The sequence below is a fragment of the Rhyacophila brunnea genome, unplaced genomic scaffold, assembly GCF_057557595.1.
Source record: "Rhyacophila brunnea isolate RB1 unplaced genomic scaffold, BYU_Rbru_1.0 scaffold_5, whole genome shotgun sequence".
NCBI lineage: Eukaryota > Metazoa > Arthropoda > Insecta > Trichoptera > Rhyacophilidae > Rhyacophila > Rhyacophila brunnea.
This window is the reverse complement of record NW_028233170.1, coordinates 21693774-21720609: the sequence shown is the minus strand read 5'-3', so window position 1 is coordinate 21720609 and position 26836 is coordinate 21693774. Positions and strand designations below refer to the sequence as shown.

General features: G+C 31.6%; 1 protein-coding gene across 1 annotated transcript in view; it reads right to left on the bottom strand.

Annotated features, from left to right (window-relative positions):
- LOC147066151 (neuroligin-4, X-linked-like) overlaps nt 1-26836 on the bottom strand; it is a 379113-nt gene that overhangs the window by 71217 nt on the left and 281060 nt on the right. Inside the window, exons 4-5 of the mRNA XM_085955728.1 lie at nt 23213-23356; nt 10396-10584 (exon numbers count right to left, since the gene is read on the bottom strand). Coding sequence (XP_085811854.1) covers nt 10396-10584; nt 23213-23356 — 333 coding nt within the window. The remainder of the gene's footprint in view (nt 1-10395; nt 10585-23212; nt 23357-26836) is intronic.

The window sequence follows — 26836 nt, the reverse complement described above, 5'->3', positions numbered from 1 at the left end:
GTTGTTTCTCATCATTTAATCAAATCTGTATATCAAAAGTTAAAAATCGGCTGACTTCTTATGTTATTATATGTTAATATTATTATTGGTAAAATAATTGATGTCCTAAAGTCGAATGTTCAAATTTATTTTAAAAGTCAAAGCTCGATAGTTTTAAAAAAATAAATTTAACAAACCCAGAGAAATTATATCAACTTAACCATTGAGTATTTTCTAAAACACATTTCACATTTTAATCTCACCTTGTAATAACCGGACCTTTTATATTTGATGAACCTATAAAATTTCGAAAGCAATTTCAAATTGATGCAAAGTTGTGATATAATTGCATGCAAATAAAAAAGATGAAAACAAAACCGTCATTTCTTGCCCTTTGTACACATTCTGACATGCAAAAACAACTAGTACATAACTTTATCTTACTATTCCCAAACGTCACGTTCTTATTGCGTACAATCTTGTTTTACCAACGATTTTCGCCTAAGTCCTTCCGTTGTGATTTTTATGTGGGAATCCGAATAAACCCACCCCATATGGCGAGTAGCTTGGGCTACCGGCCGATTGCTACTCAGTATGTGGTTAGTATTGAAATCGAAGTGGATCTGTTTATTATTCTAGAAGAATCTGGATTTGAGACAAGAAAGCCGACGAAATCTTTCAACGAGATTGAACGTATTAGATGTTTATTTTCAGTGTTGCTGGATGAATTTATGTTGTGGAAAATTGTTTCAGAATTTAAATGTAAATATTTTTAAAATTGCTTCATAAATAAAAGCTTGATCACGCTACCGAACATCGTATTCAAAACTAATGTCGAATATTATGAAATAATACTATTCCAAAAATAGCCATTAGGAATTGTGCTTAAATTAGGGTTGTTAGCTATTCCGGTTTTACCGATTCTTGTCCTGTATACCGGTTGGAGCTTACACGGGACGCATTATTTATAATAAATATATAAAATTTATAATTCAAAATTTTGAGAAGTATTATTTCTCCACAAATTATGAATGAGATGAGAGAAATTGTTACAAGGGAAGCTGAAACGAAAAAATAAAGTTTCCGATTGCAAAGTGGCAATCCTAGCTGTAATACACGGCTGTCGTCTGAGGCGTAAGATTTTCCAACAACTCAATGAAAATTGCTTGTATGTTTCTGTTTGTCTCTTATTAATTAATATAATACAAAATAGTACTGTTATACTCTTGGTGGTTTTTTTTTTAGCTAATTTTAGCTTTTACTAATTTTATTAACCTAGATGGCGCGATTTGATTCGCGCCTAAAAACTCGCGCGCATTCCAGGTACATGTGACCTCATTGAGCCGTCCACATGTACTCGCCGCGTGTCACCTCTCGCGCGCGGTTGAGGTACAGGTGACCTCATTGAGCTGTCCACATACACTCGCGGTGTATCGCGGCGAGATACGCGTCATCTAGCCAAGCTCGAAGGTAGACTATAAATAATCACTTAGGCAGAGAAGTCACCGCTGTAACAAAATGTACAGTAGAATTAAAATTCTAGACGATGCTCAAGGATTGTAAAAGGAAGTGTGGAATGTACAAATAATATCATCTTTTGTCCGCTAACACTCTAAATAAAAAAAAATTTGAAGCTTTACAAAAAGCAAACAATAACCATCCACTTTTTACATTTTAAACATAAGCCGCATGGCGACGTGAATCCGCGCAAATTGAATGCAAAATGTGGCTTGTTTAAAGAATTTAGCGTTGTTTACCCTTGTCTAACCTAACTTTTCTTAGTTGCGATGTGGCGGGCTACACATAAAATCTTGTTTGCATTGCATTAGGGCGACTGCGAGAGCCTCAGTTAGGCGCTTTGTGTCCCCGGCACCGTCCTATGATAACAACACACGCCAGGGGTTTGTTTCTAGGACTCGCTGTCTGTTTGTTCGCCTCTCGTTAACGGCGAAAATTCATCTCAAATATTTCGTATGACGTCACACAAGGCAAATAACCATGTTTAATGTCGTATCCGTTTGATCTTCATTGTGTATTTTCATGGAATATAATATAGTAATTATGATATTACTCTACAAATTCAAGCTGCTCTTTTGCGATGTGTCTACAACATTCTTGGAGAAACAATTATAATCACATTAATTTTGTCTGACGGAGATATATAATATATATTTTTTTCTGTAATAAAATTCTTGCAAACCTTATTTACATACTATATTTACATATTAAATATTTTTTCATTCAATTTTATTGCTAGTTTTTGAGGGTCTACGCTACGGTTTATTAGCGTAGAACCTGGCTAATAATCATTGGCTTTCTTTTTATTAATAATAAGAGACAATAATTATGTTATCCTAAGTTAAAGATATGGGTATACAGATCTCAAGAATATTACATGCATTATTTTATTTTTAACTCCACAGGGAACATACGGCAACTAATTTTCATTATCAAATCATACTAAATCGATAATTAATTGTTATGTAAATCTAGCTTTATTATGATGAATAAAAACGTTGTCGTAAAAAATATGAATGATTCAGACCGTAAAAACACTGGCCAATGTCACCGGGTCAAATAAAAAAACAAATCACGTTTTGAGTCAAAGCTAAAAGTTTGACAGTGCCGGGAGTTTATTTAATTAAAAAATCAAAATGTGTAACTGGTTTTTTTATAATATGATGTTATGATTGCTATTTAGTGGTGATGGAGCGGCGAGCTTATATTATAGTAATATTGGTTTAATAATTGGAAAATTTCTACTACTACGCAATTGACATATAATATATTATCACTAAAATTAATTAATCATATATTTAATTTATTATGAGTTTGCTTGCATTTAGAAAGGTTTTAAGATTTAAGAAACGTATTGTACAATATAATATTATAATGTTAGAATATAAATACTTTTTTTTTCATTTGATAATATAAGCTACGCAATAAAGATGACAGAGGTAGTCAGCAAATATGTTTATCTCGGGTCGAGCATCTCTGATAAAGGTAGATGCGAAGCTGACATCAAAAAGATAATAGGAATAGCAAAAAATACTATGCCGAAAGTGCAACCCATTTGGAAGAGCAAAAACATTACCGATGTGACTAAGCTGGGTCTAGTAAGATCCTTTGCCTTCCCGATTTAGATAGAGGATTGTAAAGGTATTTAAAATATGAAACTAGAGATGGATGCTGAGAGTCTCATGGATGGCTAAGCGGACAAACGAACTCTACTGAATGCCAGCGCCTAGCTCTTCAATGTTTCGGTGATTTAACCTGTGTGGAAGATGACTGGAAGTATTTTATCAATCGAAGGTCAGAGAGAATAAGGTAGAGCTCCTTTCAGATAGAAATACCACATCTATAATGCCTCGAGATTTTCACTATCACAAATCCTGTGTGCTACCGAATGCCAAAATGGGTGGACCAAAGATGCGGAAAACCGCCCAACAGTCAATTTACAATATCCATTTAACCACGACAAAATAGAGTAAATATGATTGTTTATAAAAAAATAAGATTATCCTTGATCAACCAAGTTTATGGTTATGTTATGTTTTTTGATATGTAAATTACGGGAAAAATTTTCCACGGATTGTAGAGTCAATAATTAGAAAAAAATGAAATATAAACCTTCTTTGTTAAGTAGGTATTTATTTATATAACCTAATCGTTTTAATTAATGTAATTTTGTCACAAACATTTAAACATAAAATAATAAATGAATACGTAAATAATATAATATAATAGTATACATACGTTTAATGACGCTATGCCGAAAAAAAATTTATTTACCTTACCTAGAATTGCCATAAATTGCGTAATGTACGGAAAAGTAATACTTGATACTTTAAAATTATGATTTAGTTGAGCCAATAATTATGGTCGCATTCATCATTTCTTCCCACCAACCTCAAATCCCAAATTATTGTCACAAGATTAGGTGACCACCAGTCACGGGTCATGATGGATCAAGTCGAAAGTTACAGTAAGTTATTTCAAGACAACGGACGCGCCTTGGCTTGTTAAAGCTAAGCCGTCATTAACCATAGAGTGACTCATCTAAAATGCATCTGTTCAACCTTCGTTGTGCTAATTCTGATACCGTTTGAGTGAACGTCACGTCTAGTATCCATACAAAACTTGTCATCATCATTTATTCTAAAACCCATGTGAAACCGTGAGAGTGACATTCCGAACTGTCCGTTTACCAGTGCGTGAGTGCGTGAACACCAAACCGGCTCCAGTACGCGCCAGCCCTCTTAGCATACAAGGTCTGGTATCCTGTTTAAATCCCCTCCCCATGATCCGTAATTCACCAGCATCTCAAAATTACACTCCACTGCAAAAAGCGCAATCATGTCGTTCTGTTATGTTATGTTTTTTTTCCTGTGATGTTGTCTTCTAATGTTTTTTTACTATTATACCTACTAAGAATCAGTATCTTTCTTCATCATGACGTATACATTTTCATTCCATATTTCAAGCGGACGAAATCGTGAGCGATCGCTAGTTTAAAATATTATTGTAGTGACGTTACATATTACTGCATGTAACAGATTTACAAAGTATAACGTATCTCATGAAAGCGATGCATTTATCCTGCATGCATTGTACGCTTTGTAGGTAAGCTTTTAAAATGCAAGCCTTGTGCGCGAACGGCGTTCTGCCCCTCCTATTATTATTTGTCATTTTAAGCGCCACTTCTGGTCTCATTCGGAACGCATAACGTTTTTATGAGACGTTTAGCGATTTGCAGATTCATACGCCGTAAAAATGACGCGAGGTTTATCATTTTATCGCGAAGCTACGTCGTAATCGTGTGTGCTTAATACACATATTAAGACATCGTTTGACTAACACTGCTACTAGGGTTGCCAGACGTACTGCATAGAAAAATAGTACTCATTTAACGAAAACTATAATAAGGTAAATGTTGCATTTTTAATTAACAGTAGTTTGTAGTTTCGATTAATTATTAAGTTACTAATGACTAAGATGAGGAGTGATATATAATTTAAAAGTGAGTAAAGATCATAATTATTTCATATCACCGCATACATATTATGTATACGAAAAAAAAACGGAATTCAAACATGTAACTGTTTAAAAGGATATTATTATTTTATTCCTAACATTGCGATATATTATATTTTGACACCGCATCCTCTGGGAATATCCTTAAATGTGTAACGAAAGGGAAAAATTACTCACGTACGTGTAACCAGCTGTTACACCAATCGGGCCGTTCAATTTGGTCACCACAAAGGCCAATTTTATTGCATTTAGAAAATTTGCGGCATCTTTTGTTATTTATTACAATTTTTAATTTTGCTTCTATGTGCTCCTCTCTCCCATAGGCGTTCTTAATTTTAAAGTCATGTAAATTCAGTTAAATCCCACCTGAGTGCATAGCGACCTCAGTCTCGGGCAACTGCTCCTGAGACATTTTCAGTCATAAAAATACTGATGTTTTACATCCAAATATAGGGTTCCGTAATAGCCTGGTTAAGACCGGGTGTAGAGCGGGGTTACTTCGATATACCAGGTTCTGGCTTGACTTGTCCTCATTCAAATATTATGTACTGTTAATATTAATATGAAGAAATATCAATATTTTTAATAGGACAGTAGTATATGATCCAACGGAGAAAATATCGATTGAAAACGAGGTAACATTTACTATGCCATTTCATACAACACTAGCAGAACCATGTATTGATATTTATACTATTTGTTATGAAATAATGATAAAAGATTGCATTTTAACTAAAATAAAAAAGAAGATATTTTAATATTTCAGACCAGCTGATAAAAATATATAATTTTCGATAAATATGAATTAGAAAAAAATCTGTATACATTCCATTACGATTTACAAGCATTGAGTTATTGATCCAAAAAGATTAAATTAATTGGTAATAAGAAAAAAAGTTCAGTGTAGGGCAAAATAAAAAAGTGAATACTAAGAAAAAAGTACGTACCAGACGTACTCTTAAAAGATGTATGTCTGGTAACCCTAACTATAATGCTTAATGTGACGTAAGAGAATCCATTTTGAAACGTCACATAATATGCTCAAAGCAACCGTATATTTCACTAAGTTTGTGTATTTTGGTTAATGGCACTAAAACTTGCGTAAAATACTTTGGGAGAGATTTATAAGACTTTAATATTATTTGCTTAGATATCTTTAATCATACGTTTACATAATTTAGTAGGTTTACCAAAGTATTCTCATTATATGAGTAATATTGAGACACTTATTAACATAAGAAATAACCATATACATTCTAAGGAGTAATTAAAACCAGCATTACAGGAATTTTGGGTTTTATGGATAAATGCTTAGAATAACTACGCCGTAAGAATTTCCTTTGAAAGTGGCTGTAAAACTTTCCTTTAAATATGTACAAGTAAGTATGTTGACTTCGTAAGCTGACGTGATGGATGTAAATACGAAGAGGTGCTTCACGTGGCTTAGACAATGGAAATGGGTTCTGGGTATCGCTCGAGAGTGAGACCCTTGGCACACATATCACATCATTGCGACTGACCTTCCTTCATTCTATAGCGATGTTATGAGAGTGATCTATGCCCTGCAGGTTTTGCATGAGTAGTGGGACAATTTTGTGTATTAGCCTGTAATATAATGCTGAAGGGTGAAAGAGTGATTATAATAAGTATGGCTAGTAGGTACAATAATATACTGATTTGTGAATTATTGTCTTTTAATAAACGTACTATTAACAGGTTTTTGTTGAAGTATCTTGTAAAATGTTTTCCTATCTTAATAAAAAAATCTTAAAAAAATCTGAATAAGCATAATTATTATAATTTTTAAAACTATTTATTTATTACGAATAATTCACAAGATTTAAGAACGTTATATTCTTTATTGAACATAAGACATACTTTGAAAACACTTATAAAACTAAGTACCTACTAGAAAAAATCTTTTTGTCAAAAATACGACGCTCAACAGGATTCGCACCCATGTGCTCTGACTACTAAGCTATACGTGTCCTATCTAATTATTATAAAATTAACTAGTGGTTTATAATATTTTTTAATGGTTAAGTATATATTTCTCAGAAGTGTTTTCAAATTTTGTAGGTGTATTCAATAATAGAATTTTTAATTGTGCTAATATTAGTAGTTGCATATATTCGTGTGTTTATTTACTAAACTTATATAACTGTTTTAATATTATTAGTAATATATAATATATTGTATATTTTAATTCATAAATTTTGTAAAATTGTATGCATGTGCCGTCTGTAAACAAATGATAAAAACATAGAGAGTCAAGGCCTTTGTCATGTGGTTGTATTTTACAGAACTAACTAGAACTAGAACTAACAGGGTAAAAATGTTGACATCTTTGGACATTGAATACGTGTATTAATTAAGGCGCTAAGTACCAAAAAAAATTAAAACTGTCATTTTTATTGAAAAATGTTCTACATACCAACGCCAATAACTTCAACTATAGTCTAAGTGCCTCAAGCAAGTCAAAAAAATACAGCAAAATAATTAAACCTGTCGACATTTTAAGTCCGTTGGCGTGTTTTATTTATAATGGTGTAAGTAGCACTGCAGTGGTTAACGGCATTCAATTTAAAATAGCTGACGATGGTGTGTTGAAACTTGCGAGTTCTTAATACCTAAAATTATAGAAGCTGCTGTGATTGCTTCACACTGTAAAACTACATTTTTCAAAAGGTCTGCTTCATGAAATTTTACTGCAATGACTCGGTATTTTGTATCTACAGGCAATACTACTTTTTGGTACTTAGAGCCTTATTTAATACACGTATTCAATGAGAAATGACTGAAAAGTTGAAAACTACAATCACAACGGCTATATTGGGAGAAGATAAAAGAACTAAATTCCATAGCTCACAATCCAAGGAAAAAAATAACAGTATACGTACATAGCAAAGAAAGACGCTAAAATTTGTGTGTTAAGAGCCTGTGGATACACGTGTAGATATTGTTTAGTATACTGCAGAAGTTACCGGAAAGATGGGCGAACTAACTGGGTAAGTACATATCCGCTGAAGGCAACGGAAGATCTCGGTGGCCGAAACTGAAACAACCGCTGGACTGCGCCACGGGAGATTTTAGAATGCTCGGTAAAAGCATTTGAAATTGAAAAGCGTCGACACTAGATTGCCCAGAGATGAAAAAGTTTTTGGAGGAGGTTAAGATCGTTCAAAGGTTGTAGTGGAATAAATAAAGTGGAATAAAGAACTTGATGAAGTGAAGTGTAGCTCCACGGACTGTTCAAGTTAGTCGAGTTGGAAGTTAGGATTGTCCTGAAGATGAAGAATCTCCGATAAGGTAGAGTAACTCTCACCCCGTATAAAAATATTTTGGTTTATTTGATTAGTACAGAAAAATATGGAAAATGATACTAATACGTGATATGCAAATTTTAAACATAGACAGAGGTAGACAAATTAATTTCTAAAGTATTGAAATTTTTAAGAAAAAATTTAGATATCTTAGTCAGAAAAATATTAATGAATCGAGATATAAAAAAAAAACATAATTTTCATCTGAGTACTTCAATAAATTCCGATCTGTCCAACTTTTTTTCTATTTTTTTTTTTAAATTGTACCAACGTATGTTTCTGAGGTTTTTCAAAATCCTGTTTTTTCTTTAATAAACAATATATTATAAACGAAGAAGGGGTAAATATAGCGGGGGTTTTCATCCAGAGGGTTATTGTTTTATTACTAAGAATAAGGAGTAAAAACTAAAATATTATTTAATCAACAAATTATTTTGACATGACAATTTCACGATAAATACGCCAACAAAACTTCAAATAAATTATAACAGTATTATATTCATAGCATGATTTTATTAGCGTTATATAAATGGCAATTCTTATTATAGAGAAGCTAAAAGTATTCAAAACTCTTTCCTGACCTTTGTCGGTAGGCGGCTATCCCAAATTAACTTTGCGAATCTTCCGAGGTCGGCATTAATTATTACACGTGTAATTACGAAGGCTGCCGGTGCCTGTTTGTATAAAGCTTTTAAAACTGCCCTCCGCGCGTTACTTAAGCTCTTATTTTCTTCTTTTCTCGCCATAAAAACACTGGAGAGTAAAACTTGCATAAAGATTTATTTTTTCCGACTTCAGATGAGATGATAAAATTTCCGGCCAAATGGGCTAATGTTGTGCGGGAACCGCCGAATATATTTTCTGCGAAAACCTATCATGGTATTTTTATCTCATTTTTACCATTAAGATGGAGAATATGGCCACCACTGGGTATTCAATGTGAATGATTTGTTAGCCATTTCTTCAAGTTTTTTTGCAAATACCTACCAACACATATAATAAGTTATTAAAATTAGTAGGTACTATAGATTTTTGAAGCAGCACCTTTTTCTGATTCTTACCAAAATTCAAAAATTAGTTTAGTATTGTTTGGCAAATCATCATGGAAAGATACAGCGTATATAAATTGTTAAATTTTATTACAATAATAATGAATCGAGCTATATTTCGGTCATTACGTGAAATTTATGGAGAAATTATTAGTTTGGTGGGGTTTATGGTCTGGAGGTGTAATTGGATCATTTATTTTGTATGAAAATGGCAATGCAGTTACACACTGTCAATGGAGAATGCTACAATAATAATATTATGATAGTACTATTTTTTCTGGCATGAATTAGATTGGACGATATGTGATTCCAACAAGATGGTGCAACATGCTCGTGAGAGTTAGATTAAAAATATATATCTCTGATTTGATAACTCTTTACACATAATATACACAGATTTTGTTAATACATATTTTTTCTGATCTGAAAAGTAGTTGAACCCGATATTCGCTGCCTACTGTAAGAAGATGGCATACGGGACACGAGGTAAATTTTATAGTTTTAAGAAAACAAGACGTATCACTTGTCCTATCGAAATCTTTTTTTTTGTTACGTGATAAAGAATGATAATTCTAGAATCACAGTGAAACCAGACCACTTGGATTTTACCTAAGTTACTCTTTTATCCAATTATTCATCATTATAACCTATAATTTTCAATCCATCAAATTAATATGAATCATTTTATTAATTAATATGTATGTGTATTTCATTTTGGTACGGTAATAATAATTATTCCTTCTTTGTCAAGATCCACATCTGATTATAGAGCCAATGAAATAATAATAATTACAAGCAGGTAAGCATATCTTTGATGGATTGATGGAAGGACAAAGTTTTAATTTGATAAATAAAACAGGTTAATATTATAAACTTTCAGCAAATAAAATAAAATTATATGAATAACATCAATATATGTCGCATGTACAGTTCTAGCACGTTATTTCACTTACGTTATGGAGGGCATCTCTATCATTATGCTTACAGTATAATAGGGTCAGGTAAGTTACCTTTAGCTACAGGTGAGACGGCGATGAAGTTAGCGAGCGCAGCACCGGTTCCATGTCCCATGAGGGTGACTCTCTCGGGGTCACCTCCAAAAGCTGGCAAGTTCTCTCTAAGCCAGTGGAGACCAGCTACGAGGTCCATAAGGCCAAAGTTTCCTTGGGCGGATCCCTTGGCGCCGGTTTTCAGGAAACCTGTAATAATTTAAACAATAACAATATTATGGTAATTTTGTATTTTGCTAAAATTGTCGTATTTATTCATATACGCTTAATTAATAAATATGTTTTCTATTTGTGTGATTGTATTGTGTATATTATATTATACAAACTATTCAATATGTTTCAATTTCAATTTCAATTTTAATTTATTTTACATATTGTGGACATTACAAATTATAAGTTTAAGACGTTCACAACATGACATTTAGAAACAAATAAATATTATTAAAAAAGTATTATGTTATATTGTAATTATGCAATATTAAGTTATTCTATGGTATAAATGTGTAAATACAAAAAATATGAAGTATATAGGTACAAGGAAGTACACCGGATGAGTTAAGCAGACCCTATTTTAAGAATTTATAAAATAACGTCCACCTATACTCATTCTCACGTAGATGGAATATATCAACATCCGAAGCAATTTGGTTGAACAGAGTTATTGCTCTACCAATTGGCATCACCAAAGGCAGGTTAGTTCTGCTCCTCGGGAGAACAAACAACTGATGCTCCCGATTTCTAAGATAATTATCAGGGACACACAAGTCAATATTACCAAGAATGGCAGAGTTCTCATTCACACCACGTATTAGTCGAAAAAAATACGTGGCCAAATATTGATATCTTCTAGCACTTAAACTACAGTATGTTAGCATACCTAAGAGAAAGTCAGTTGGATAAAGCCACGGATAGTATCCATATAACCTCAAATAAAGGAGTCTCAAAAATTTCTTTTGAACTCGCTCCACCATAAGGTCATATTTCAACTGATGCGGGGCCCAAATAATCGACCCACTCTCAAGCCGGCTTCTCACTAAGGAATTATAAAGAATTTTTAATACAGTAACATCCGAAAAGACCCGGGAAGTACGCAAGACGAAGCCCAACATTTGTAGCGCCTTTTTACAAATGATAGCTATATGACCACTAAATGACAGCTTACTGTCAAACGTAATGCCAAGATCCCTTACAGATGGTATTCGCGAAAGAACTCTGCCATTCATCGAATATTGGAAAAATAATACTCGCGAGGCTCTGGTAAATGATAAAATATTGCATTTTTCAATATTGAAGTCCAGTTTGTTACGCCTGCCCCAATCTAATATATTCTCTATATCAAGTTGGAGTTGACGACAATCGTCCAAGGTGACAACTTCCATGAAAAGTTTCAGGTCATCAGCGAACAACAAAAACATAGCATTTTTAATGACCATTGCTATGTCATTTATAAAAATCGTAAACAGCAATGGCCCCAAGTTTGAGCCCTGAGGGACACCAGAAAATGTATTGAACATCTGTGACTGATAGACGCCATACGATACGTATTGTTGACGATTCCTAAAATAGCTCCCGAATAACTTCAGAAAACACAGAACTCTTTTAACGGCCCACATGCCCAACGTAGGCCAAAATTAATAAGTAAATCTAAAAAATCTTAACACTACTGCACACGGATGTACTGAAAAATGACTATATATTAAAACATTAGATCGAGAGGTTTAAAAGAATACTATTTTATGTAATAAAACTACTTTATGCAGTAATCAAATGTTTAAAATAAATATAAAGGATAATAAGGCTTCAAAATTATATAAATAGATTATCTACAACGTTTAATGAATGTCCAGGCTTATGCTCTGAAAATACCATAAAATCTCCATTTTGACCTACGTTGGGCATGTGGGCCCTTAAATGGTTGTTTATTGTATGTACTTGTATACTGTATTACATTTTGAGGATGTATTTAGTATGTGGATTTAGTATTTAATTGTTTTACATCGTTCTCCGAGAAGCACAGTATGTGAGGAACGATTATTTAAATAAATAATATTTATGAACTGCTTAATTGAAAGGTTTGATTTAGATTAATCGTTATATTTAATACAATGTAATAATGTGACAAGTTCAAGTAACGAGAAGGTACTTAATTATCGTCTGATATCGTGAGTATTATTTTATGGTGATATCTGTTATTATAATAGTAGCCCAGAATGGTCGAGCCTTCATAAAATCTGATTAAATAGACCAGAATGTGAACAACTTACTGCTGTAGGAGGCTAGACTAGAGACTAGAGTGTTAGACGCAGGTTCAAACCTGCTGGGTGTCGAATTTTTTTCTATTGGTTATATATTTTCTCAGAAGTGTTTTCATATTATGTATGTTCAATAAAAAGAATGATATCTAATATTACATTCTTAATCTTGTGAATTATTCGTTGGATAAAAATATTTTTGGTTTGTTACATTGTGTTCTGTTTATTTTGACGTCACTCACTAATGTACTGTGTTCGGACACTTTTCTGTTACTAAATCATTCGCTACTTTAATCTGAACCAGCCTTTAGTTATAATAATGATGAATTAATACAATAAGATTTTTATTCATATGAAGGCCAGTGCACATGTTGGGACCCCCATAACCCGACTTATCCTGGTTGAATAATTTAATTGTATTGTGTGAATTTTATTGATCTAATTACAGAATGATTAAATTTATCCAAGCCACTAAACTATTATATTTAATGGTAGCTTTTATTATGACTGCTCAGTTTAAAAATAACAAATTAAAATACAACACAAGTTTTCCTCAATAATATAGTTATTTGATTTCCTCACAAATTACATGTATTTTTAAAAATAAGTGTTAGATTTTTTGTTATAATATGGCATATCTAGGTCAGACCATAATAGACTAATATACTTTTAGGTCAGACTGTCAAATTATTTTTTCCACGAGACGGAGCGATAATTTTACCGATTTCACGAACCGGAATGGTACTCCGGTCATTTCGATCCCTGGTCTGGTATAATAATTTGTGTTGGAGGGATCAAGGAGATGTGACATCACAAAACCATCAAAAAATATAAACTCATATTTTTCTCATAATAAAATATTACTTAATTTATCTTTAACGAATTAAGGGGGTATCAAAAACGTGATGTAATTAAACAGTTCATAAAAGAATGTTACATTCTTAAGTTTTATGTATTGTTCATTGAATATTTTAATTAAATATTTATATCCATTTAAATTCAATGTTTACGACTACATATAGATATACAAGACTCTTTCCGATTATATTATATCACTCAGTGTTATTGCGGCACAGGTAATATGAATATGTGAATCGGTGCTAGGTTTTTTATTAGTTTTAAAATCCATTTATTTCGTTTGACGATGTCATAATTGTTATATAAATGACTGATAATGGAAATAATATATTAACATTATCTTATCACCAACGTCGAACAGTGAAATATTATTTACGATCATAAAAAATAAATTAGGAAAATTTACTAAAAAGAAAAAAAAATGTTTTCAATAATGAGAAGCGAAAAGAGCTGACACGTTTTATCGATAAATTTACATAGGCATCTTACCTATTCAAACGTATTTTTAACCTGAAGAGAGATGGATTTTTAATACGAAATATCGGGCAGAGAGCGGAGAGGGAGAGAGAGTAATCGGAAAGAGGAACGGAAAAATTCATCTTCAACACATCAGGTATGCTCAATTAATTACAATGTCGGATTGCTTTGTTGCCCGCTAAAATTGCCCTCTCCCCGGGACCTTCCCGTCATGTTTCAAAATGTGGTTTGGCGATTTTTTTTTATCGGATTTTTCACGCTGTCAGCCTAGATAATGGATTGCGATATCAATAACGGCGCGAAAAAACGAACGAGAATTTGCCCGCTGCGAGAAATGAACACTTTTCAAGTTACTATTGACGTTAAATATTGGTGTATTTGTGTTTGGTATTTGCGCGGGAAATCTTTCGTTGATTTATCTATGCACGTATTTTAGAACTAATACCATTCTCAATTTTAAGCAATAATTCAAATGTTTTATTGAAATTCTTCCAGTTTTTAGTAACCAGTGCCGTTCATAGGATTTCAGTTTAAAAATTAATGAAATACAAACATATTAGGTCAAAATAACTCCTTATCTGGAAGTAATTCACACAAGGAAGAGACTTTTTTATTATTTCCCATTGGCTCTACAATCTGATAAGTATGAATATTGGCCTCCTTACAAAGAGGTTTCATAAAAATCAATATTTCGTAGTTACAAAATCTTGACACTGAACCATAAAATTACGAGTGCTCATTTTTATGTATAATTTATGTAGTTATTAGGCATTAGCACTGTACAATTATTATACAAAGTCTCCCAAAGGCGCCCACGATGACCTAGCAGTAACGTATCCGGTTAGTAAGTTGTAGGCCTAAGGTTGAAATCCCGGATCTGCCAAGATTGACTTGTTGTTTTCAGATATCTATTTGAACGCAGAGGTTGGATTTAATAAGTTTTGCATGTAGCTAGCACTTTTTTTTCGTAAAAAAAAAATCTGTTAATAAAACTTTCACTCTGCGGTGGCACATAATAATATGTTCCTCTTAGGATTTCTGAGATGAAATTATTCAAATATAGGTAAGTGAAAGCGATATAAACACATAATTTTTGACTTAATTTTTACTATCGCTTCACACTGTTTGTATGCAAAAATATGTTATCGGAAGTGCGACGCCAGTATAGCGGAACTTATGATATCATTAACATAATATAATATAATAATATATTTTTTTTAATACGATGTACAATGGGCCACGAGGACTAATGACGGTAGTGCAGTAACATTTGCCAACCGATCACACAAACATCAAGGTTAACACCCACACAAATATATTGTGACCTCATCTTATGATTAGAAGCTAATGCCTTATGCACTGAACTACGAGGGCCACTCTAATCCACGACATACCATAATATTATGACTTTCGTATTTGTGAAAAAAAAAATGGACGAGAAATGTGTTTATTAATATATTCGAACTCCCCATTGAGTGTTGGTCTGGCAATTTAACTCATAAATTAATATATTTTGTTAAAATTAATAACCACCAAAAAATCTACTCGTGCCACTGTATTTTGGAAATTTGCTTACATATTATTTTGGCTGTGCTATCATATTTCCAAAATAGGTATAAATTTGAATATTTTAACACAATAATCTTCATGAAATATTCAAATAATATTCGTCAAATTTTATGTAACTAATTTAGCATTAATTATCAGAAACTACACGAGTCACATACTCTTGAGTTAGTTTGGATATTCAAGGTTTCGCACAAGAAATCGATAACGCTGTCTTGGTTTTCACTCAAATGATAATATTCAATTATGTACTGAATTAATAATAAGAACTTGAAAATGTTACATATCGTATGATAAAGCTTTTAAAGCAAACTATGCTGTAAAATGAATACCTTATGTAAGTATAAAAAGAGTTAAAAGTAGTAGCAGATATTATTTACCTTTGAAATTTTGCACACGTGTTAGAAATTTAATCTTCTCCTAGCTCCCCTGAGCAACTTCTAACAGGCCAAATAATATGGTGTGGTGTGAGATTTGCTAATTGCTAATGAAAAATAAAATTGTTACAGTAAAAATATCAAGGTTGGGTTTAATATTACATAAAAATAGAATAATAAATATTAAAAAATAATTTGCAAATAAGTTATTAACGTTTTGCTTGGTCACTTCACATGATTTTTTTTACATGACAATACTTAGATCTATACAAGGCAAAAAACTGAATAAAATAATGTATCATAAGCCCCTCGGGCACACCCCAACCTAAAGCACATAACTGGAGTTTCTGGAGAAGAATCAGTAAGAAAATCTATTTATTTAAAGTAAAATATGAAAGCCACGTGTCTCAGTCGATATACAATTTAAAAAATTCTGAGGGAACCCAAGTTATTCTGCTGAACAAATAATCACATCATAAGCCTGCAGGTAGGTATAATCATATATATATAAATTATAAAATAAAAGCCTTTTTATTTCTTACAAACAAAAGTAAATGACAGTTAATTTACTATATCTAATGAATATATATATATATATATATATATAACCTATGAATATATCTATTATGTATATATATATATATCTATGATTGTATTATCTTCTTATTCTCTAGTTTATATAATATTATTTATTATTATTTTTTTATATTTTTGTGTTATACATATTATATATATTAAGATTTTTTATTTTGTATATAATACTATTAAATAATGTTTATAAATTAAGCAGTGATATGTAATTAGTTATTAATTACAGTGTTTGTTTGGTTTGTAAGAACCCCTCTTCGGGTGAAGGCCTCCTCCAAAGAGTCCCACTGGATTCTGTGTTTGGTTATTTGTAGCCAATTTGGGCCCGCTGTCTTTATGATGTCGTCTTGCCATCTCGCATGGGGTCTTACTCTATAGCGTTTCCCTTTTGGGACGTCCCATGAAGTAATTATTTTTGTCCATCTCTCATTTTGTAGTCGCGCTATATGACCCGCCCATTTCCATTTAAGTCTTTGAGCATGGATTAGAGCGTCTGTGGCTTTTGAAATATTTCTTATTTTTGTGTATCTTATTTTTTTGTCTTTGCTGATATTTAGCACACTACGTTCCATACCGCGTTGGCAGCTGGTGATTTTGTTCTTTACTATGCTAGAGTATCTCCAGGTCTGACAAGCATATGTTAAGCATGGTAGGAGGCATGAGTTCATCACTCATCACTATAATTATTCATATACTCGTATTATATTATCAACAATAATATGATGGTAGCAAATAAATGTAGCGGTATTATTATTTCCTTGTTGTAATATTTTAAAACGTAATCATCTCACTTACTTATTGCGTCTGCGAGGGCAAATAAAACATTTCTACTTGAATTTGCTAAGCCGTTAGTTTATATTATGTTCCTGAACAAACGTAATGCTGTTGTAAAACGCGAAACAACGAAGAATAATTTTCATACAGCACCTGAAAATGTAACCCGAAAGCATACAGCGTAATTGCAACGCAGTGTTTATTTCAAATTGCACTCATTCGTTTTGAAGAGACGCGGCATTGCCACCACAACAGCGAGTTGATGTAATTTATTAGGCGCAGTAAACCTTGTTCTGGTATCATCTCGCTTTCTTATAGTCTCTTTTCGGGATTTGTATGACAATTTTTAATGAAAAATAATGTTGTTACGAGTGGATTAACCTTTACCCACAGATGTGGCATTTTTATGACATAACTGCTGAGGTGCAAGTCTCGCGAACCGCGACATAATTAAAAAAAATATATAAAGCAACAAAATAATAGAAAAAATGAATAAAAAGCTCGGAACACTGATCCTTGGAGGATTTTCAATTTATTTCAATTTCAATTTATTTATTTTTTACATATTGTGGACATTACAAATTATAAGTTTAAGACGTTCACAACATGACATAAAAAAGAGATAGATAATATGTTATTAAACAGTAGAAATATGTACATACAAAAATATTAATTATATAGGTACATGGAAATACACCGGATGAGTTAAGCAGACCCTATTTTAAAAATTTATAAAATAACGTCCACCTATACTCATCCTCACGTAGGTGGAATATATCAACACCCGAAGCAATTTCGTTGAACATAGTTATCGCCCTCCCAATTGGCATTACCAGTGGCAGGTTGGTTCTGCACCTTGGGAGAATAAACAACTGATGTTCTCTATTTCTAAGATAGTTATCAGGGACACACAGGTCAACACTGCCCAGAATGGCAGAGTTCTCATTTATACCTCGTATAAGTCGAAAAAAATACATACATAATGAATGAATGTATAGTCGTGGATGAATGTATAGTCGGCTACATACACAATTAGATTATAGCGCGAGCTTAATTAATATTATATTCAACATCACACTTTTTTAATATAAAAAATGAATTATCACCTTTATGATAGTATAGATTTTTAAAAAAGAGTCATGCAAGTGTTTATCAAAAATAACTTAAAAGGTTATTGTATAAAAAGAAAGTAAAAGGAATACTAATTCTAGAAATCACATAGAACTCAGTTTTTACGGTACTTGAATTATTATTAAATCGACTTTTTGAAGTCATTCTCTTAGCATTTACTGTCAAACAAGAACTTCTTGTCTATGTGTTAAAACTTTGAACTAACAATCCCCTCCAGTAAAGCTAATCGCACCGTTTTCAAATGAAGAACGCCCCCAAATTTATTATTTCATTTTACGGTCCCGTGGTGTACGGATCTATAAATTTACGTAATTAGCTTTTTAAAATATGTCTAAAACAATCAAGAGTGATGTTAAAATTATTATTTTAAAATTTTTGATTTATTGCGAAGAAGAAAAGGAGTGGAACTTAAAAAGAGACCCGATACATTATTTTTAGAACTTTTCTATATGGGACTACAGTGACTTATCGCCGATTTCTTGTTGTCGGATAGTACCTACAAAATTTGGTGTTGCAACGAGTCCGTAGTATTGAATCAAAAACACTGTTATAAAATATACGGAAAACATGTTATTTATTTAACACGACAAGTATTAATAGGTAATGTACTTTAACACGATATGAATTACTAACACACTTTAATAACGAGTAGAAACAATTTTATTCACTAAAAATTGTCAAATGATATATAATTTATTAATGTGTTCAATTAAAAAAAATATATGTATTTTTACCCTAACAGTATTAAAGTGCTGTAATTAGTATTATTTTTTTTCAGCGGTAGGTTCGGCATTTTATAACATATTTTTTAATTTATAAAATTTAAATTTCATTAAAAGCTGGTAGGTAATACGAACAATAATAAGACATACAAATTTACTGCCCGCAATACTAAATTTTGTTACAGCAAAGCGGTTAATTTGGCCGATGAAAGATAATCCCTGGGGTGTACTTTCGCGAAAAAATATTTTCGGGATTTTCATACTGGCTTTAGCATGTCTACATACCTATATATAAGTATTTTTTGAACATATAGCTACATTATAATATTACATTATGATGATTATCCAAAGTTAAATAATAATGTATATTGGAATGGTTGATATTTTTTTTAATAGTTTCCATAACTACCTACTTAGACAATTAATATATCTATGGTCTTTTGTAAATTTACGAAAAGTAAAAAAAATGGTAATATCAAAATAGATATACATTATACAGCAATAGTTGGTAACCCTTTTCTCATCCACGCAAGGAGAGTCATTGTTCTGTTTCTTCATATTCTGTTATATCAAAATATTTTGTTTATTCATGGAACCAATATAGATCAAATCTCGTCATCTCGGTGAAGGTGTATCAAACATTTTTCGGTAGTGCATGGATTCACTAGCCTGTCATGTTGCCGAAAAGTGATATACAGTCTTACAAATAATTATTGCGTGTTACAGTGTGTTTGGTTTGGCCAATTCCTATAATTTTACTTTTGTACTTTGGTCAAAATTTAAATTTTAAAGGAAAACAAAAATGATAATAATTTTTAAACGTATGTAGCCACCAAATAAAATTGCGTCGCAGTCATTTTTTTTTACTACACATGTAATAAATTCATAAGAAAAGAAAAGTAAACATACTTTTTATCAAAATTTAAAAGAATATTTCTATTATTCTAAAATCGAAATCTACAATATAGATATTAACATCCTTTCAAATGTCGTCAGTAATACTTTTGCAGGCGAGAGTGTTGTCAATATTGGTGAAGATGTAGCAAACTTTTCCCGCTAGTGCATGGATTCACTCGGCTGTCACGTTGCCGAAACGTGATACAGTCTTACAAACAATTATTGTGTGTTACAGTGTGTTTGGTTTGGCCAATTCAAATTACCTATATTTTTTATACTTTTATAAAAATTTAAATTTTAAATTTCATTGCTTAAATGGTTGGGAGGGAGGGAGGATAAAGATAGACGAAACACAGATGATAAAAAATAAACATTCGGAAAGCTGGAAGGTAAGTGGAGAGCTGTTCGAACTCTAATAAGATGGGCTGATAATATCGAGACAAAACTGGAAGAAAGCGGCGTTGAGCTGAATGAAAGTGCGTAGGTACTAAAGACGGAAAATACGGGAAAATTAATTTTAATAAAATATCATTATGTAAGATCAGGGAAAGGCAAGAAGTTAGTTACAAGTCAGTAACGTATATCGACCGATATTGATGTATTATTTTTTCGATAGCGACATATATACATACTTAAAGTGTCGTATTCGTCATTATATTATTTCTACTTTGTATAGGTAAAATTGACTTTTAAAAAATAAATTTATAATTAATACACCCAATATAAAATTTGCGTTCATTGAAAGTAACATATTATTATTACTAGGATGGTATTTTATGAATGTTCTTTCGAAAGTGATGTGAAGATTTTTTGATAACTTATAGTGGTTTTAATGTATTTTTTCAAGTTATACTTCTTTTGGCGCGTTTGGGAAAACAGATCAGAGTGTATTTTTAGCGTGTGACGAAGTTGCGCGTGCCGATGTAACACATATTTTTTATGATTATATTCATTTTGGTCTCAAGGGTACACTCGCATGCGCATACTGTCATTTAGTTAGTCGTTCAATACAACCAAGTAAAGAGCACGTGTTGTGAACATAACCAATATTGTGTCATAATAAATATATATATGTATATATATTTGTATGTACAAATATATATGTATGTAATTTAATAATATTACAAATATATATGTATGTATAAATAATATAATATGTATGTACAAATATCTGGAGACTAACATTCTACACTGGTAATTTATATTCATAAAACTTTATTTATATTGGAATGTATATTTATTTTTCATTGTGAAGATTGTGTATCAAGATTTGAGGCTATATTTATGTAAGTATTATTTGTGAGTAAAATTATATATCAATAAATAAATAATTTTTTTGAATGTTGAGTTGGTAAATAATTTTAATTCATCATGTGCATTTCTGAATCGATTATAAGCGCTGTGTGGAAAATATGAGTTTTGGTACAATACAATAATTAAATTACAATTATCATGTGCTATATGAGACACAGACGAATCGCGTACGTTTTCATCAACCTAATCCACTGTAATATTAATAGACTCAGGTAAGGGCTTATTTTGTTTTGTTACGCTAAAGAAGTATAACTTCTAATGGGCGTACATAAGTACACACACCGATTTTTATTTAAATATAGAAAATATTGATTTGTAGTTGGTTCAAGTTTTGATATTGTGACCATGCGGCATTTTATCAAGGACTAAAGGGTCTCGACTTTTGAGTTTTAAAAATCGATATCTCCTTCAAAACAAGGGCATACTATTACTATATTCAGACGAACACTCTAATTATTCGTGACAGATGTGATAAAGGAAGGATACTTCATGGATGCAACCAGAGAGTTTGACGAGAAATTCCACTGATATGGACGAACCTCCCTCATCCTGCAGCGGTGCCACAAAAATGATCTACTTGGAGATGCAGCTCATACCGATGAGTCGAGGAAAGTAGTGCGATTTTGTCGGTCGATGATGGAGCGTAATAAGATGAACTTACAGTATTTCAATGATATTCTGGTAAAATGTTGAATAACATTGTAATTTTTTCATTGCGACATGTTTTGTTTTTTTAACTGCCACAAAATACAGAGCCGTTGTATCGAATGATAGGAAAAACAAAAATTGACAATTTTTCGATAAAATTTTCAAAGGAACGGTCGTATTTATTAACTGAAATTTTACATTTAAATATATTCAGTGAACTTTTGAAAGAAGTTGGAAAACAAAACGCTGTTCTGCAAAAGAAAAGCAAATGAATATTTGAAGTATTTTTTCTCTATAGCATAAATAAGAAGAAAAGTCTTGTTTAAAAGAAAACAGGAAGTGTTTTTTTTCTCTTCTTTTGAAATGAGCATCTCTCTGACTCGATCGAAATATAAATGAATCGGGAATAGTTGTCTATGATACAACTTGTTATAATATTTTTTTTTATTGCATAACAATGTATTTGATCAAACAAAATTTGATAGTTTCATAAGAAAACAATATATATATTATTTAAAAGGCAATGATGTATTTAGAGTTTAAATTACCATTTATTTCTATATATATATATATTATTTATTGATTCAACGTTATATATAAATTCAGGACCCTAAAAAATACCAAGTAAGTTCCAACCTTTTGGAAATTAAAAAAATAACAATAGTTTTCCGAAGTATATAATATTTAAATCTAACATTGGTTAAATGTATTAATATATTATATAATATTAATAAACTATATCTTTTATTCAGCGATCAATTTACAAGATTTAAGAATGTAATATATTTTCAACCTGTATAATTTCATAAGCATTATATATGAAAAAAAATACCAGTTAATTTCAGCGCGAATCCAGTGAATACATGTTCAAGTCCCGTCGGACGTCGTATTTGTTAAAAGAGATGTTTTCTAGCAGGTGTGCATTTGAGGTGTTTTCAAAATATTATATAATTTAAAATCATGCAATTTTAACGCAAGGTTAAAATGACGGTGTGTTGTTAAATGTTAGATAACTTAGTAAAATATGAATATTATTTATTATTTTATTATTAATTTATAGTTGATTACTAACAATTACTATATGTTACCGGAACCATTCACAGCTTCAAAAGTGGAACATTTGAGACAATTAACAAGGATGCGGTCAACATGAATAATCACATCGTATGAACAGAATGACATTAAAAAGTATAATTATAAGAAAGACACATACCCAGTATTCCGAGACGAAAATTTATGGTGACGACTATGAGGTGTCCCTGAGAGGCCAAGACGGTGCCATCGTAGGGGTTTCCGGAATTCCATTCGTATGACTCCCCGTGGACGTAAACCAGACACGGAAGTGACATGTTTTCTCCTGAAAAAAAAAGATAAATAAAGTTTAGCTGGGTAAATATTATCTAGTAACAGAACAATAACAATGTAATAAGTAACAGTACCATAAACAAAAATGTGACAATATTTATGTCATTATCAAGGCGTAGTAAAATTTTATTTATATTATGTGGCGATAAGCTACTACATATGGCAACTGTTAATGGCCTATTAATTAAAAAAAAACACAAAATTCGATGGTTCTTATTCCACAGAATTTAATAAAGTTGACGACCAGTATTAAATTTTTACATGACATTATTATTTGGCCGAACAGACTCAATATTTTATAATACATACATACATCATCAAAACTCAGTACAATGTCTTTTTACTAACTATTGATCGTTGATAGCAAGCATTAAAATAATTATTTAAGTCAAATATAATGTTTTACTAAACATATTATAATACAAAGAAATATAATTATTACTGTGTTAATTAATGTTACGCGCCTTTATTATTAACGTTAAATATTAGAATAAACTTTGATTATATTTATTGAATACTGTTAAATTTGACAATTTGATCAAGTATTGTTCTGCTAAAGTATTTCAATAAAAACTCTTTGTTAAAGTTTGTTTATACAATGAAAAAATTAACTTAGATTCTTTTGAAAAATTAAATTATGAGTTCTTTGAAATTTACAAAAAAAACATCTAACCAATAATTTGAAGAAACTGTTCAAAATAAATTAAAGAAAAATGAACACGTGTCAATGAGAAAGTGGAAAGAATAATATATTTTCCTTGACATTTAAAAATCGTGCAATATGTTAAAATAACACAATGATTTTTTTTATTTTACGAAAACAATACTGAAATATTTCAGTTAGAATTAATGGGCACTGGGACAACTGGACACCATGACAAGTGGGCTCCGCACTGCCGAATGTGATAATGACCATTAATTAAATAAATAGACGATTTGATACAGACAGTAGACGAAGAAGTTTATTAAGTGTCTATCTACTACTTAGTAGTTTTAATTGGTTTTGCTCTTAAGGGCCTGCTGAAGAGCCCGCCGTTCAAATATAATTTAGTATAAAAAGGACCTCGGCGTCGTAACTACGTCAATTTAAATCGATCTTTTCGCAAAAATCACTAATCATCGGAGATTTTATTTCAAGAAATATTATTATTATTACTGATAATTTCTGCCGCGCGGAGAATTATTATTATTTTATGAACACCTGCTAGATGAAGCCGATCAGAAAACAGGGCTGTCAAAATAATATTAAGCATTCATATTTTTTAAATGTTAATTTCATCATGGTTTTTAATCAAACCTGTGCAAGTACGTACTGATAACTTGGGTGGATTTTGTAGCAAACATACTATTGATATATATACGGGTATATTATTATTATAACCCAATTCAAATTGAACATAGGTTGATACTCAAATACTATTATAGTATGTTTATGATTTCGAGAAAATAATACGATGGTATAATTAATCCATATCAATTATTTGAAAACATTACATTCGCACTTTGCACAAAATTACAAACACAATCGAAGTTTGCCGCACACGTACAGACCACGTGATATTTGTTTACGCAAAATCGTCGCTTTTCAAAATGGCGAATTTGATTACCAGATTTTACTGCGATGAATCAGTATGTTCCTTTTTGTCTTTTTTTATTCGTAGGTTTGTTTACTATGTACACCGAGAAATTTCCATTTATAAACTCGGAAACGATTTTTACAGAAGAGTTTTGGAATATAATGCAACCAAAACTGGAAAAAATTCTATCATGGGTGTTGACTTCCTGAATTAGCTAACCCCAGGTCCATGCCACTACGTGAACCACACTGGATATTAAGCCATTTCCACACTGGCAACAAGTTGCTGGCAACCTCATTAAATTTTACGATACTTACCATAATTGCTTAAGAAATTTTACAATAATTATCGTAAAATCTAACGAGGTTGCCAGCAAATTAACTTGTTGCCAGTGTGGACCCGGCATTAGATGCACAAAACTTAAATAATATAAATTATAAATAAAAATTTAAAATTATAAATATATATTATGATTTATGTCTTCGACAGCCCTGATGAAATGAATGTGAAATATGAGTCGGATCAGTCACAGAGCAAATTTATTAACACAAACAACTTTGACACGACCTTTTTATATTAACTAGTAGACCAGATATTATGGACCACATGTTAAAAAATCATATTTTCAATTCTCAAGGCCAATTCTGTAGAACGTCCTCTTAACATAATGTTTTTTATTGCAGATTGAAAATTGCCAGATGCTTCAGATAAAAATAAAAAAAACTCTCTTCAAATTGAACATATGCACAATTAAATCATTACTTACGTGTGCATATTTAAATTCTCACCAAGTATTAAATATATATTTTAAAACTACCTATAATTCACGAACGTTTATTTATTTTCAAATTTCATTCGATTGCGTAGCGCCCAGTTGTCCCAGCGCCGAATCATCCTAGATCCGATTGATATAGGTAGGTATGTGATGTGTAGTGTAGTAAAATGATTAAGTGGGTACATATATCAATGTTTTACTCTTTAATTATTAAGTTCATTATATACATACATATATATGGTACATATGAAATAATATTTTAGTTATTTATTTTTTATGATTTCATAATTTTTATGTATGTATGTTTGCCTTTATCAAGTATTTTTTATCAATATGAATAATCATATAGCGTGTTAGAATAAAAGCGCCGTTGGTTGGAGCGAAGATTGACAACTCTAAAAAAACTATATGGCATCCATCAATCTTGTGATTAGTAAATATAGAACTTTATATGAAAAAGCAACTTGTTATATTTTATCAATTGTTAATCTTTCATAAAAGAAAAAATAATGATTTATCATGACTTCACCGGGAATCCACGCCAGAGACCCCGAGTAAAAAGAGCCGGTACCTTACGGATTAAACTACGAGGACTGTGAAATTACAAATCATGCACAATTTTGTACGAACGGTTTGTCCATACGTTTTGTATTGCCAACCAGTAGCGCACCCAGAGGGGGGGGCCAGGGGGCCTTGGCCCCCCCCAAAATATGAAAATCATCAGAATGATTTTACATATTGAAATCGAAAGCCAATAAACTATACCTTGGGCTTAGACAAACAACACGGCAAAAAATTATTTGTAATTCTCCGGCACCCTTTTTAGTAATATTTCTTAGATTTTAATTTCTAATACAAAAATTTCGAAACACTAATGTCAGGTTTTTTTAGAAACCCGTTCCCTAATGAAATTCTCGGTGTCCACCCGAATTCCGGAGTGGTATTCCGGTGGTGGTGGTGGTCATGGCTGGGGAGGGTTGACAGGGGTCTAGCCTGGGGGCCCGGGCTGTGGGGGGCCCGGCGTGTCGGGTTGACCAGATAAGTGAGATAAACACATTTCATAAATTAGCTTTAATAGTAAAAAAAAGTCGCCTGCGGCGCTATTACACTTCATGACTAT